The sequence below is a fragment of the Elephas maximus genome, chromosome 12 (genome assembly GCF_024166365.1).
Source record: "Elephas maximus indicus isolate mEleMax1 chromosome 12, mEleMax1 primary haplotype, whole genome shotgun sequence".
NCBI lineage: Eukaryota > Metazoa > Chordata > Mammalia > Proboscidea > Elephantidae > Elephas > Elephas maximus.
Genome location: NC_064830.1, coordinates 37802576 through 37817519, shown reverse-complemented (window position 1 = coordinate 37817519; position 14944 = coordinate 37802576). Strand labels below are relative to the sequence as shown.

Genomic DNA, 14944 nt, shown 5'->3' with positions numbered 1-14944 from the left:
ACCAAGCACAATGTCCTTCTCCAGGGACTGATCCCTCCCGATAATATGTCCAAAGTATGTTAGAAGAAAGCTCACCATCCTTGATTCTAAGGAACATTCTGGCTGTACTTCTTCCAAGAAACCACAAGAAAATGTTAATCCACAGAGGTAGACAAGTGCTGGAGTGCACCTCCTGATACCTGAAGCACTAGAGCCTGGGTTTCAAAAGTACAAGGTAAAGTGCATATGGTGAACTGCATGAGGATCCAGCGGGATCAGAAGTCGAATAAGGCCTGATCCCAAAGAGCGATACCCGCAAGTGGCTGAATTAGAAAGAAAAAAGTAATCCACATAAGCACAAAACGGGTTTATTTGCATGTTTCAGGATTTTGGCGCCAGTAAATTTTTTTTTTCTTTTTAGAATTCTTTCTAATAATTTCCCACACTTAAGCATATACATTCAAGGGTTTGCAGCTGGAATTCACACTACGCGAACACCTGAAAAAACTCCAAGTCAGAAGTTTAAAGTGCTTTTGGGTTTGTAGTGCCCTTAGGCACTTGGCAGATGAAATGCAAATTCTTACTAGAAAGAAAAGCATTTTAAATTCAGATATTAAAGAACTTCCACTAATAAAATCCCAAGGAATATATGTTTAAATAAAGTCATAAAACATATAGGGAAACAAGCAATAATAATTTTAAAAGTCCACAGAAATAATAAACTACAAAATCTTATCTTTAAAGACTGTAGATACCAGAATTATCAGATAAAGGATATAAAAATAAGTATGTCTCATATATTGAAAGTGTTAAAAGAAGACATTAAAACTATGATAGAAGAGGAAAGAATAAAAGTGACCACACAGATTTGAAAATTTAAAAAATACAGAACTTCCAGAAATGAAAACCATATTGATTAAAAATATCAACTAAAAATAAACCACAAATACTTCTGAATAATTTAATTGGAAAGACAGATTACTCAGAATGCAGCGCAAGAGACTTATATATGGAAAATATGTTAAGAGTCATTGCATACTAACGAGAAGAACTCACAATGGCTGAGAATTTTCTAAAATTGACAAAGATACTCATCTTTAGATTCAGGAATCCCAAAGAGCCCCAAGAAGGACAAATAAAAAGAAATAAATGATATCCCTGTAATATGCCATGTGTGGAACACTAAATACAAAGTGAAGAAGTAAAGGATCCAAAGAGAACAGGCCAATAATATCAAAAAAAAAAAAGGATGACCACCAAACTAACAGCAGACTTCTCAGCATCAAAAGCGATATTCAAAAGACAGCAGAACAAAATCCTCGGATGCTAAGAGAAAATACCTCTCAACTTCAAGCTGCATACCTATTAGAAATTATTATTTGTGAATACAGGAGACGAAATGTTTTCAAAGAAAAATAGTCTGCAATGTGTCTACTTGGCTAGGTTGAACTACACTTTTTATAATGTCTTTCCTTCTATGTTTGTCTAAGTTCTCTGGCCAACTATACTACTTACCTTTAAAGAGGCTCACAAATCACATTTTTGTACAGTAAATCCTTTTGAGCTAGTTTCCCAATTCCAGGATGTTAGGCATACTATCCTCTGTGATCCAAAAACATCCATTATATACCTTTATTATATACCACACAGTCTTTTTATAATTGTTTACTTGTTTGTTTCAATCACTAGAATGGAAATATTTTAAGAACAAAAGAAAAAAACAAGATGAGGCAAATAACCAAATTAAGAAATGAAACTGGAGACATTATAACAGATCCAACTGAGATAAAGAGGACCATAACAGATTACTATGCAACATTGTATTACAACAAATTTGAAAACCTAGATGAAATGGAAAAATTCCTAGAAACACACAACCTACCTAAACTAACACAAATAGAGGTAGAAAATCTAAACAGACTCATTACAAAAGAAGAGACTGAAGATTTCATCAAAAAAAAAAAAAAAAAAAAAAAATCCCAGGACCAGATGGCTATACTGGGGAATTCTATCAAACAGAAAGAGAAGAACTGATACTGATTCTACTCAAACTCTTCAAAAACAGAAGAGGAAAGAACACTCCCTAACTCTTTCTATAAAGAAAGGATAACCCGGACACCTAAATCAGGCAAAGACATTACAAAAGAAAATTACAGACCATATCCTTCATGAACATAGATGTAAAATTTTTCAAGAAAATTCTAACCAACAGAATTCAGCAACACATCAAAAAATTCATACACCATGATCAAGAGGGACTCATACGAGGACTACAAGGCTGGTTCAACAGTAGAAAATCAATCAATGTAATCTACCACATAAATGTAACAAAAGAACCATATTATCATATCGATTAATGCAGAAAGGGCATTTGATAAAATTCAACACACTTTCCTGATAAAGACCCTCAGCAAAATAGAAAAGGGAAATTTTTCAACATAATTAAGGGCATATATGCAAAACCAATAGCCAAAATTATACTCAAAGGAGAAAGACTTAAAAGCTTCCCTTTGAGAAGAGGAAGGAAGCAAAGATGCCCATTATCACCACTCTTAGTAAATATCGTACTGGAAGTCCCAGTCAGAGCAATAAGGCAAGAAAGAGAACAGGTATCCAAACCAGAAAGGAAGAAGTAAAACTATCTCTACTCGCAGATGACGTGATCCTATACACAGAAGATTCTAAAGATTTCACAAGAAAACTGCTGGAACTAATAGAATTCAACAACATTGCAGGGTAGAAGATCAACATATAAAAGTCAGTTGGGTTCCTAAACACTACCTAACTTACCTACCTAACCTACCTACCTACCAATGGTCATCGAGTTGATTCTGACTCACAGCAACCCTACGGAACAGAGTAGAGCTGCCCCATAGGGTTTCCAAGGCTGTAATCTTTATAAAAGTAGATTGCTACATTTTTCCTTTCGGTTAGCAGCCAAGTGCTTAACCACTACACTACCAGGGCTCCTTATACTAACAAGGAGTATTCCAAACAAGAAATAAAAAAAAAAAAAACATTTACAATAGCCCCCATAAAGATAAAATACCTAGAAATTAACCTAACCAGGACATAAAAGACATACAATAAAACCTATAAAATACTACTACCAATATAAATGGAAACCAACATAAATGGAAGGACATTCCATGCCCATGGATTGGAAAATTTAATAGAGTGAAAATGTCAATTCTACTTATAGTAATCTACAGATACAATGCAATCCCAATACAAATCCCAATGACATTCTTTAATGAAATGGAAAAAACCAACTTCATATGGAAAGGAAAGAAACCTGGAATAGCCAAAGCAATACTGAAGAAGAACAAAGGAAGCCACACACTCCCTGATATCAAAACATACTACACAGCCACTGAAATCAAAACAGCCTGGTATTGGTTCAACAACAGACACATATACCAGTGGAATAGAATTGAGAACCCAGAAATGAATTCAGCCCTCTATGAACAACTGATCTTCGACAAGGAGTCAATGTCCATTCAATGGGGCAGAAACAGGGTCTTTGGTAAATGGTGCTAGCACTACTAGATGTTTAGTGCTTCTTTTCTACCTCCTAGTTCACTGCGTAGTATCTACGGTCTCAAAAGCCTGCACGCAGGCATCCAAATCACAAATTGGTCTCTACTTTCCTGGAACAGCAGAGGAAGAAGAAGCATCAGGAACTGAAGAAGAACATGGAATGTGTGGTTACTTGCCTTGATGAACAACTGCCTCCTTTGCCATAAGACCAGAAGAACTAGATAGTGCCCAGCTACGATTGCCGAATATTTTGATCAAAGATTCCATACAGAATCCTAATCAAAAGGGGGAAAATGTAGAAGAAAATTTCAAATTCTCAGGAACTCTAGACTTCCTGGAGCCACGAAGGTTTTAAGAAACCCCTGAAACCACTGCTCTGAAATAATCTTTAAACCTTAAACAACAGTTTTGCTTAACTAGTAAAAATGTTTGTCTTCACACATCCAAACTCCCTGAGGGGCTGAATCACTGGGTGAGGGTTGGGGACCATGGTCTCGAGGGACATCTAGCTCAATTGGTATAACATAGTTTATTAAAAAAAAAGTTCTACATCCTACCTTAGTGAGTAGCATCTGGGGTCTTAAAAGCTTATGAGCAGCCATCTAAAATACTCCATTTGTCCCACCCCATCTGGATCAATCGAGAATGAAGAAAAGCAAAGATACAAACAAAATATTAGTCCAAATGACTAACAAACCACAACTACCACAGCCTCTGCCAGACTGAGTCCAGCACAACTAGATAGTACCCGGCTACCACCACCAACTGCTCTGACAGGGATCACAATAGAGAGTTCCGGACAGAGTTGGAGAAAAATGTAGAACCTCTAACTCACAAAAATAAACCAAACATACTGCTCTGACAGAGACTGGAGAAACCCCGGGAGTAAGGCCTCTGGACACCCTTTTAACTCAATACTGAAGGCACTCCTGAGGTTCACCATTCAGCCAAAGATTAGACAGGCCCATAAAGCAAAAAGAGACTAAATGGACACAGCAGCCCAGGGGCAAGGACAAGAAAGCAGGAGGGGACAGAAAGTTGGCAATGGGGAACCCAAGGTGAGAAGGGGAGAGTGTTGACACATTATGGGGTTGGCAACCAATGTCACAAAACAATATGTGTATTAATTGTTTAATGAGAAACCTTCACCTAAAGCACAATTAAAAAAAGGCAAAAAAAAAAAGCTTGTCTTGACCATTATACTCTTTTAAAAACTGTCTATATGGGATCAAATTAACAGCAACTTGAAAGATTACACAGAAACCTCAGGAGGCAGTGAATTTATATTAGTAGGGGAGGAACAACTTGGAAAAGGAAGAGGAGAATGGTTGAACAACTCAAAGAATATAATCAATGTCACTAAAAGGTACATGTAGAAACTATTGTTCTATGTTTTGCTGTGTACATTCTCAATGACAGTAACAAAATAATAGTATTAAGAAAAGTTTAAGCCAAAAAAAAAAAAAAAATTCTCGGGCAATACAGACAAAAAGGAAAAAAATAATAATAGTGCTGGCAAAACGATAACCAGTTGCAGAAAAATTAAACAGGAACCATACCCTATACCATACACAAAAACTAACTCAAAATGGATCAAAGAACTAATTGTTAAATGTAAAACTATAAAATTCCTGGAAGAAAACATAAGGAGAAAGCTATGGGACCTAATCTATAGTAAAAATAGGATAACAAATGCATGAATAGCAAAAGATAGAATACATAAATGAGACCTCATAAAAGTAAAAACTTATGCTCATCAATAGAGACTATCAAAAGAGTAAAAAAGACAATCTACAAACTAAGAAAAAATCTTGGGAAACAACATATCTGACAAGAGGCTCATCTCTAAAATTTATAGAAAGCATCAACTCAACAACAAAAAAACCCAATTATAAAATGGGCAAAGGACATGAATAGAACCCCCATCAAAGAGGACATCTAAGCAGCCAACAAACGATGAAAAGACGCTTATGATCATTATCTGCTACCAAAACCAAACCAAACTCGTTGCCATCAAATCGATTCCAACTCATAGCGACCCTACAGGATACATGTAGAACTGCCGCACAGGGTTTCCAAGGAGTGGCAGATAGATTCGAACTGCCGACCTTTTGCTTAGCAGCCGAGCTCTTAACCACCGTGCCACCAGGACTCCCATTATCCACTAGAGAGATGCAAATCAAAACTAAAATGAGATACCATCTCACCCTGGCTAAAATGGCACTTAAAAAAAAAAAGAGGTAAAAACAAATGTTGACAAGGATGTGGTAAGACTGAAACCCTTATGCATTGCTGGTAGGTCTGTAAAATGGTACAACCAATATGGAAAATGGTGTGGCACTCCCTCAAAAAACTAGAAATAGAACCACCCTATGAAGCAGCAATCCCACTCACAGGATTTCCAAAGAGTGGCTGGTGTATTCGAACTGCTGACCTTTTGGTTAGCAGCCAAATGTTTAACCAGGGTGCCACTAGAGCTCCAGCATATACCCTAGAGACCTAAAAGCAGTGAGAGGAGAAGACATATGCATGCCTATGTTCACTGCAGCTTTATTCACAATAGCAAAAAAATGGAAACAACCAAAGTACCCATCAACAGAGGAATGGATAGCAAAATGTGGTACATATATATTAATGGAATACTACACACACCATAAAGAGCAGTGATGACTCAATAAAACGTATAACGTGAATAGACCTGGAGGGCATAATGCTAAGTGAAATAAGCACAATAAAGACAAATACTGTATGATCCCTCTTTTATAAGAAGACAAGAATAGATATATATAAAGAAACCAAAGTTCAATGGTGGTTACCAGTAACAGGAGAGGGGTGGGAGGGAAGCAGGCTTTAGACTGTAGAATCCTGTTATTTTTGCTGATGGGCAAAAGGATACCGAATGTGGGTATAGTGAGCACAACATGATCAAAGTAAATAATGTCACTGAGACGCACTCAAGAGAAAAGGATGCCTGTATTAATGAATTTGATACACATAAGATGGCAATAATTTCAACGACGGCCAAAAACCGGAGTGTATAATCGCACATCAATGGCTATAGATATATACAGGTAGGTACAGATGTATCCATATGTGAGAACAGATGAAAGTGTCTATACGTGTAAATTCAGACATATTCACTGAAGACACAACTACAGATACTCCTCAGACATAACCAAACACCTTCCAAGATTGGTTTTCTTGGACTGAAAGCTGAGGACCATAGTCTCACAGGACAACTGAGTCAACTGGCATAATACACTTTACAAAGTTCGTGGTCTGCATCCTAGTGAACTAAGTAGCATCTGGGGTCTTAAAAGTTTGCCAGCAGCCAACTAAGATACAACTATTAGTCTCTACTTATCAGGAGCAAAACAGTAAGAAAAAACAAAAAAACAAACCCAGTGCCGTCGAGTCAATTCTGACTCATAGCAACCCTACAGGACAGCATAGAACTGCCCCATAGAGTTTCCAAGGAGCGCCTGGTGGATTCAAACTGCTGACCCGTTGGTTAGCAGCCATAGCACTTAACCACTATGCCACCAGGGTTTCCAAAAGAGTAAGAAGGTAACCAAAAGCTCAGAGAAGAAGTCTACAAGGCTAATAGCCTACAGGAGTCTTTGTTATTCTTCCTTTTATCTCATCAATCACACATTTTTTATGTATAAATGATTTCATTTAAAAATTTGAAAGGCATTCAAATAAAATGAAATGCTTGTTACTGAATCTCAAGTTCTCAATCTCTTCAAATATGGGCTTATCTTAGAGAAGCCAGTGACACTTGATACCTGGAGGGTTGGCTACTACAATTTGGGGATTTTCTACAGCATAGTGGTTAAGTTTTCCCTTTCAGACAGGTTAGTACAAATTCTAGCTCTATGGCATTATGCAAGTTACATTTTCCTCCAAAGCTTTATTATTTCTCATCTCTAAATATAAAATGGAGATAATAATACCCCTTCTTTTAGGAGTGTTTTGAGTATTAAATGATACAACGCATGTGAAGTGTTTACCACGATGCCCATCACTGTGATTGAAACTCTCAAGGAATACTGGCTAATATTAAGATTTCAATGTTTTAGTTCATTTGGTATTCTTTTCTGGTGCCAAAGCCATTTATGTACACTAGTACCAGTCCTTACTGAGGTCAAGGATATAATGTAAAACCTCCCTCATGTAGGGTAGACTTGCTGCCAAAGAACAGAACATCACTAGCATATAGGGCAAGCCAACAATGATATACATGAGGGGTTCAGTTTCAATTTTCTACTACTGTACGCCACCCAAGAGCCAAAGCATGAGATTCCACACAGCCATAAGCTCTTTTGCAGTAACCACTGAGCCCAAACTATTGTCAAAGCACCATATCTTACATTGGTAACACTTTTTGAAAGTAATTTCATATTATGATCCAACGTGGTTCTCACAGTAATCCTGTGAAAGTAAGACAGGGAATGTTGATGTCTAGTTTTAGTGGAGACTCCTAGTCTCATGTTCTTTTCTCTCTTTTTTATTTCTTAAAAATGTTACTGTTTTTGGTAAAAGTTTACACAGTAAATTAGTTCCCATTTGACAATTTCCATACAAAGTGTTCAGTGATACTAGTCACATTTTTCACAACATGTCAACATTTTCTTTAATTGCATTCTAGTTGTTCCATTTCTAGTAGTCTGGTTTCCTTGCTCCATTATCTACTCATCTTTGCTTTAGGGTAAATGTTCATCTTTTGGTTTCATAATAGACGGTTTTTTAGTAGAGCACAGTACTTACAGGTAATATCCTTTCTGTGCTACTTTGATATTTTGCTAAAAGGTAATGTCAAGGGATAGTTCTGATTCGAGGCTTAAAGAGTATCTCAGGGCGATAGTCTCAGGGAATACTATGGTCTCAACTGATCCAGTAAACCTGGACTAATTAAGAATTTGAGTTCTGTGTTTTTCTCCCCTTCTATCATGGTCCATCTATGGTCGCCCTGATCAGAAAAGTAAGCAGCGGTAGCCAGGCAACATCTAGTTCTTCTGGTCTCATGGTAGATGAGGACTTGGCTTATTTAGGTTATCATCCCTGTATACTAGGAGACTTTGGTATCCTTCTAACTCTTTTGCTCCTGACAACACCAATTCTTGTATCTTAGATGGCTGCTCTCAATCTTTTAAAACCCAAGACACTACTCACTTCACTAGGATGCAGAACATAAACTTTGTAAACTATTTTATGCCATTTGACTGAGCTGTCCCATGAGACTGAAGTCCTAAGCCTTCAAATCTAGAAAAATAATCCCACAGTTGTTATATGTCAGAGAAGTACCCATAACTAAGTCTTCCATGAATATATGTTCCTGCACACACATACCTGTACTTACACAAACATACAGATACTTCTTGCTGTTATTAATGACATTGTTTGATGACTTCTGCATTTGGTTGGATCACCTTCCTTGGGAATAGGCATAAATATAGATCTCTTCCAGCTGGTTGGCCAGGTAGCTGTCTTCCACATTTCTTAGCATAGACAAGTGAGCACTTCCAGTGCTGCATCTGTTTGTTGAAACATCTCGAATTGCTATTCCATCAACTCCTGGCCCCTTGTTTTTCGCTAATGCCTTCAGTGAAGCTTGGACTTCTTTCTTCAGTACCATCAGTTCTCGATCATATGCTACCTCCTGAAATGGTTGAATGTCGACCAATTCTTTTTGGTATAGTGACTCTGTATTCCTTTCATCTTCTTTTGATGCTTCCAGCATCGTTTAATATTTCCCCTGTAGAATCCTTCAATATTGCAACTCAAGGCTTGAATTTTTTATTCAGTTCAGCTTGAGAAATGCCAAGTGTGTTCTTCCCTTTTGGTTTTCTGTCTCCAGATCTCTGCACATTTCATTATAATACTTTCTCTTCTCCAGCCACCTTTGAAATCTTCTGTTCAGCAATTTTATGTCATTTCTTCCTTTCGCTTTAGCTATTCAACGTTCAAGAGCAAGTTTCAGAGTCTCTTGTGACACACATTTCGGTCTTTTCTTTCTTTCCTGTCTTTTTAATGACCTCTTCCTTTCTTCATGTATGTCCTTGATGTCATTCCACAATTCATCTGGTCTTCAGTCATCAGTGTTCAAAGCGTCAGATCTATTCTTCAGATGGTCTCTAAACTCAGGTACGATATACTCAAGGTCGTACTTTGGTTCTCGTGGACTTGTTCTAGTTTTCTTCAGTTTCAACTTGAACTTGCATGTAAGCAATCGGTGGTCTGTTCCACAGTCAGCCCCTGACCTTGTTCTGACTGATGATACTGAGCCTCTCCATAGTATCTTTCCACAGATGTAGTCGATTTCATTCCTGTGTATTCCATCTGGTCCATGTGTATAGTTGCCGTTTATGTTGGCAAAAAAAAGTATTTGCAATGAAGAAGTTGTTGGTCTTGTAAAATTCTATCATGTGATCTCAGGCATCATTTCTATCACCAATCACTGATAATTATCAATGTATCCTGGTAGCATGTTCGATCAATTTCAGACTGCAGAAGTTAGTAAAAATCTTCAATTTCTTCATCTTTGGCTTAAGTATTTGGTGTGTAAATCCAAATAATAGTCATATTTATTGGTCTTACATTGTAGGGGTATGGATATTATCCTATCACTGACAGCACTGTACTTCAGGACAGACCTTAAAATGTTCTTTTTGACGATGAATGTGAAGCCATTCTTCTTCAAGCTGTCATTCCTGGCATAGACGACCATATGACTGTCCAATTTAAAATGGCCAATACCAGTCCATTTCAGCTCACTGATGCCTACGATATCAATGTTTATGCATTCCATCTCACTTTTGATGATTTCTAATTTTCCTAGATTCATACTTCATACATTCCATATTCTATTGTTAATGGATGTTTGCAGCTGTTTTGTCTCATTTTATGTCACACTGCATCAGCAAATGAAGGTCCCGAAAGCTTTAATCCATCCACATTAAGGTTAGCTCTACTTTGAGGAGGCAACTCTTCCCCAGTCATATTGTGAGTGTCTTCCAACCAGAGGGGCTCATCTTTTGGCACTATATCGATGTTCCACTGCTATTCATAAGGTTTTCACTGGCTAATGCTTTTCAAAAATAGACTGCCAGGTCCTTCTTCCTAGTCTGTCTTAGTCTGGAAGCTCAGCTGAAACATCTCCATCAGGGGTGACCCTGCTGGCATTTGAATACCGGTGGCATGGTTTCCAGCATCGCAGCAACACCCAAGCCCCCACAGTATGACAAACTGACAGAAGCATGAGGGGTATCATTAATATCACATGCAAGTAAAATTTTGCTGGGGAACATTGAAAAGCAACTGCAGCAGTAGCATATTGACAGGGAACTGCCAGATATTCAAGCCAGATTCAGAAGAGGACATGGAACCAGGGATATATATACCCTTGCTGATGTCAGATGGATCTTGGCTGAAAGCAGAGAATACCAGAAAGATGTTTACCTGTGTTTTATTGACTAGGCAAAGGCATTCGGCTGTGTGGATCATGACAAATTATGGATAACACTGCAAAGAATGGGAATTTCAGAACGCTTAATTGTGCTCATGAGGGACCTGCACATAGATCAAGAGACAGTCGTTAGAACAAGGGGTACTGAGTGGCTTAAAATCAGGAAAGGTGTGTGTTAGGGCTGTATCCCTTCACCATACCTATTCAATCTGTATGCTGAGCAAATAACCCAAGAAGCTGGACTACATGAAGAAGGAGGGCATCAGGACTGGAGGAAGACTCATTAACAACCTGCATTAGCAGATGACATAACCTTGCTTGCCGAAAGCGAAGAGGACTTGAAGCACTTACTGACGAAGATCAGAGACCACAGCCTTCATTCAGTATGGATTACACCTCAACATAAAGAAAACAAAAATCCTTACAACTGGACCAATAAGCAACATCATGATAAACGAAGATTGAAGTTGTCAAGGATTTCACTGTACTTGAATCCACAATCAACATTCATGGAAGCAGCAGTTAAGAAATCAAAAGATGCACTGCATTGGGCAAATCTGTTGCAAAACCAAAAAACCAAACCCATTGCTGTGGAGTCGATTCTGACTCGCAGGGACACTATACAACAGAGTAGAACTGCCCCATAAGAGTTCCAAGAAGCACCTGGTGGATTCAGACTGAACTTTTGATTAGCAGCTGTAGCTCTTAACAATTAAGCCAGCAGGGTTTCCTATCAAAATGCAAAGGTGTCACCCTGAAGACTAAGGTGCGCCTTACCCAAACCATGGTGTCTTCAATCGCCTTATACGCATCTGAAAGCTGGATGTGGAATAAGGAAGACAGACAAAGAACTGACGCCTTTGAGTTGTGGTGGTGGTGAAGAATATTGAAAATGCTATGGACTGCCATAAGAACAAACAAATCTGTCTTCGGAGAAGTATGACCAGAATGCTCCTTAGAAGCAAGGATGATAAAACTGCGTTTCCTCTGTTGTACACAGGGTCGCTATGAGTTGGAATCAACTCGACAGCACGTAACAACACAGATACTTCTATCTGCGTACACATATCATACACCTATACTTACCCACATACCTATATGCCTATACCCATACATATGTGACCATACACTCATTTTTGGGTCATTACTGTTGTTCTCAAATTATATGTCAAATTCTTTAGAACAAAGATCCTTGTCTCTTGAGCAATTCTCGGTGACATCATTTATTTAGTCAAGCTGTGCCCACTACACCCACATTTGGTGCTACTTGTCCCATCACCAAAAATAACAAGTATCTACAATCTAGAATGTGATTCCCCCCCTCCCCACTCCTGCTGTTAACCACCAAGGAACATTGGTCTATCTCTAGATATTTCTATTCTTGTCTTCTTATGAAAGTGGGATTCTTAATGTAATTATCTTATTTCACTTAACACTATGTCCTCCAGATCCAACCATGTTATAGCATGTTTTGAGGACTCATCATTGTTGCACAGTATTCCATTGTATGTATGTACATTTTACTTACCCATTCTTTGATGAGCACTTAGGTTGTTTCCACTTTTTTAATATTGTGATTAATGCTGCAGTGAATACAAGTGTGTATGTCTGTTTGTGCCTCTTATATTAGGTCTCTCGGGTATATAATTAGGAAAGGGATTGTTGGGTCATAAATTAGTTCTAGTTCCAGTTTTCTGAGGAAGCACCAAGCCATTTTCCACAGTTGTTTTACCATTTTATAGTCCCACCAGTAATGGATAAGGGTTCTAATCTTACCACACTCTCTCCAACATTTGTTGTTATCTAATTTCACATTCTTTCTTTGATACTTTATTACTTCCAAAGACTGTCAGTTGCTGCTTTGGGACTAAAATCATGGAGTCTATATAGTGGTAACATTATTGAGCCCACTAATTTTTTTCAGCATAGTAGGAACTTAATTCTTTCTTTCAATGAATATTCATTGAATATATCTTATGACTTTGGAACTAAAGATGTAATAGCAAATAGGCAGTAAGAAAGAAAAACAAAAACCGCTGTTCTGATGAAGCAGGAGGCAGACAAAACATATTTAGTAGTTAGAAGGCAGTAAGTGCTATGGGTAAGATAAAGCAGAAAAGGGGCATAAGGTATGTGTGTAAGGGGTGTGGCCTGTTGAGATCATATTTGAGCGAAGACTTGAAGGAGTGGTGAATGATGAATATCTGAAAGGAGAGCAGTCTTCCATAGAGAAGAACCATTAAATGTAAAGGCTTTGAGTGGTCTCTTCTATTTGAAGAACACCAAAGAGGCCAGCGCTCCCAAAGCAGAGTGAGTGAAAGGAGAGCAGAAGATGTTAAAGAGACCACCAGGGTCCAGGCCATAAAGGCCTTATGAGCCATTGTAAAAACAATGGAGTGAAACAGGAAGCCAAGACAGAGCTCTGAGAGAGGACTGAGATGATCTGAATCATATTTTTAAAGGTTCACCATGGTTTCTACATCAAGAATAAAATGTAAGGGCATTCTAGAGGAAAGACAAGACCAATAATCCATTAAATAAAACTAAGTTAGTGTGTTGCTCTCTTCCTTCCATATCTGTGTTGTGCAAGGCAGAAGATGAGTAGTGAATACCCATTAAACCTCTAGGAAATTGCAAGGGTTGGATTCCTCAGGGGAATGTCATTTACTTTTGGCAGGTAAGGAAATATTCCTAGATGATACAGAGGTATCCTTTCTCCTGTTAGTGGTGCCTGGGTGGCAGAAAAGTGAAATTGTTGGCTCTGAAACACCTAGATATTCCAGATCTGTTGCTGTAATGCAGGTTTTATGAGATACGCATGGAGTTTCTTCCTCTTATTCCAACTTAAAAATTCCCTAATTGGTTTGAGTTCAGGTTCTGTGTCACAGTGCTGGGATTTTTTTTTTTTTCTGATGTAATTTTTTTTTTTTAATTGCGCTTTAGATAAAAGTTTACAATGCAAATTTGGTTCTCATTCAAAAATTTATACACAAATTGTTTAGTAGTATTGGTTGAAGTCACCACAAAGTATCAGCACTCTCTCCCTTTCGACCCCAGGTTCCCCACGTCCGTTCTAGTTCTCCTGTCCCTTCGTGCATTCTCTTCTTTGCTTGTGGGCAAATGTTGCCCAATTGGTCTCACATACTTGATTGGACTAAGAAGCACATTCCTCACTTGTCACTGTTTGTCTTACTGGCCTATGTAATCTTTTACTGAAATGTGCACTTCCAGAGTGGCTTCAGTTCTGAGTCAGCAGGGTGTCTGGAAGCCATAGTCTCAGGGGTCCTCCAGTCACTGTCAGACCACTAAGTCAGGTTTTTTGTTTTTGTTTTTTTTTTTGTGAAAGTGAATTTCATTCTACATTTTCTTCTACTTTGTCCAGGACCCTGATGCAAAATTTAAGAAGAGCTTGTTCTAGAATTTCTGAAAGGATGATAATATCAAATTACCACTGCATATATTTCATTGGAAACATTTTTATTTTGTTGTGTGATAGGTTAAGTTTACAGCAAAAATTAAGTTTTTCATTCAAAAATTTTTACACAGATTGTTTTGTGACATTGGTTGGAATCCCCACAATGTGTCATTCTCCCCCTTTCCCTTTCCATCCTGGGTTCTCCACGTCCATTCATCCAGTTTTCCTGTCATCTCCCGTCTTCTCATCTTTGCTTTTGAGCAATATTGCCCATTTAGACTCACATACTTGACTGAACTAAGGAGCACATTCCTCACATGTGTTAATGTTTGGTTTATAGGCCTATCTATTCTAAGGCTCAAAGAAGGACTCTGGGAGTGGCGTCAGTTCTGAGTTAACAGGGTAACTCGGGGCCATAGTCTCAGGGATTCCTTCAGTCTCTGTCAAACCAGTACTTGATTTTTTTTTGTGACTTTGAATTTTTTTCTACATTTTTCTTCCACTGTGTCCTGGACCCTCTATTGTGATCCCTGTCAGAGTGA

General features: G+C 38.1%; 1 protein-coding gene across 1 annotated transcript in view; it reads right to left on the bottom strand.

Annotated features, from left to right (window-relative positions):
* Positions 1-201: 201 nt before the first annotated feature.
* The window catches only part of TDRD15 (tudor domain containing 15), a 36480-nt gene continuing 21737 nt past the window's right edge, over positions 202-14944 (bottom strand). Inside the window, exon 2 of the mRNA XM_049903984.1 lies at positions 202-302. Within this exon, the coding sequence (XP_049759941.1) occupies positions 202-302 (101 nt within the window). The remainder of the gene's footprint in view (positions 303-14944) is intronic.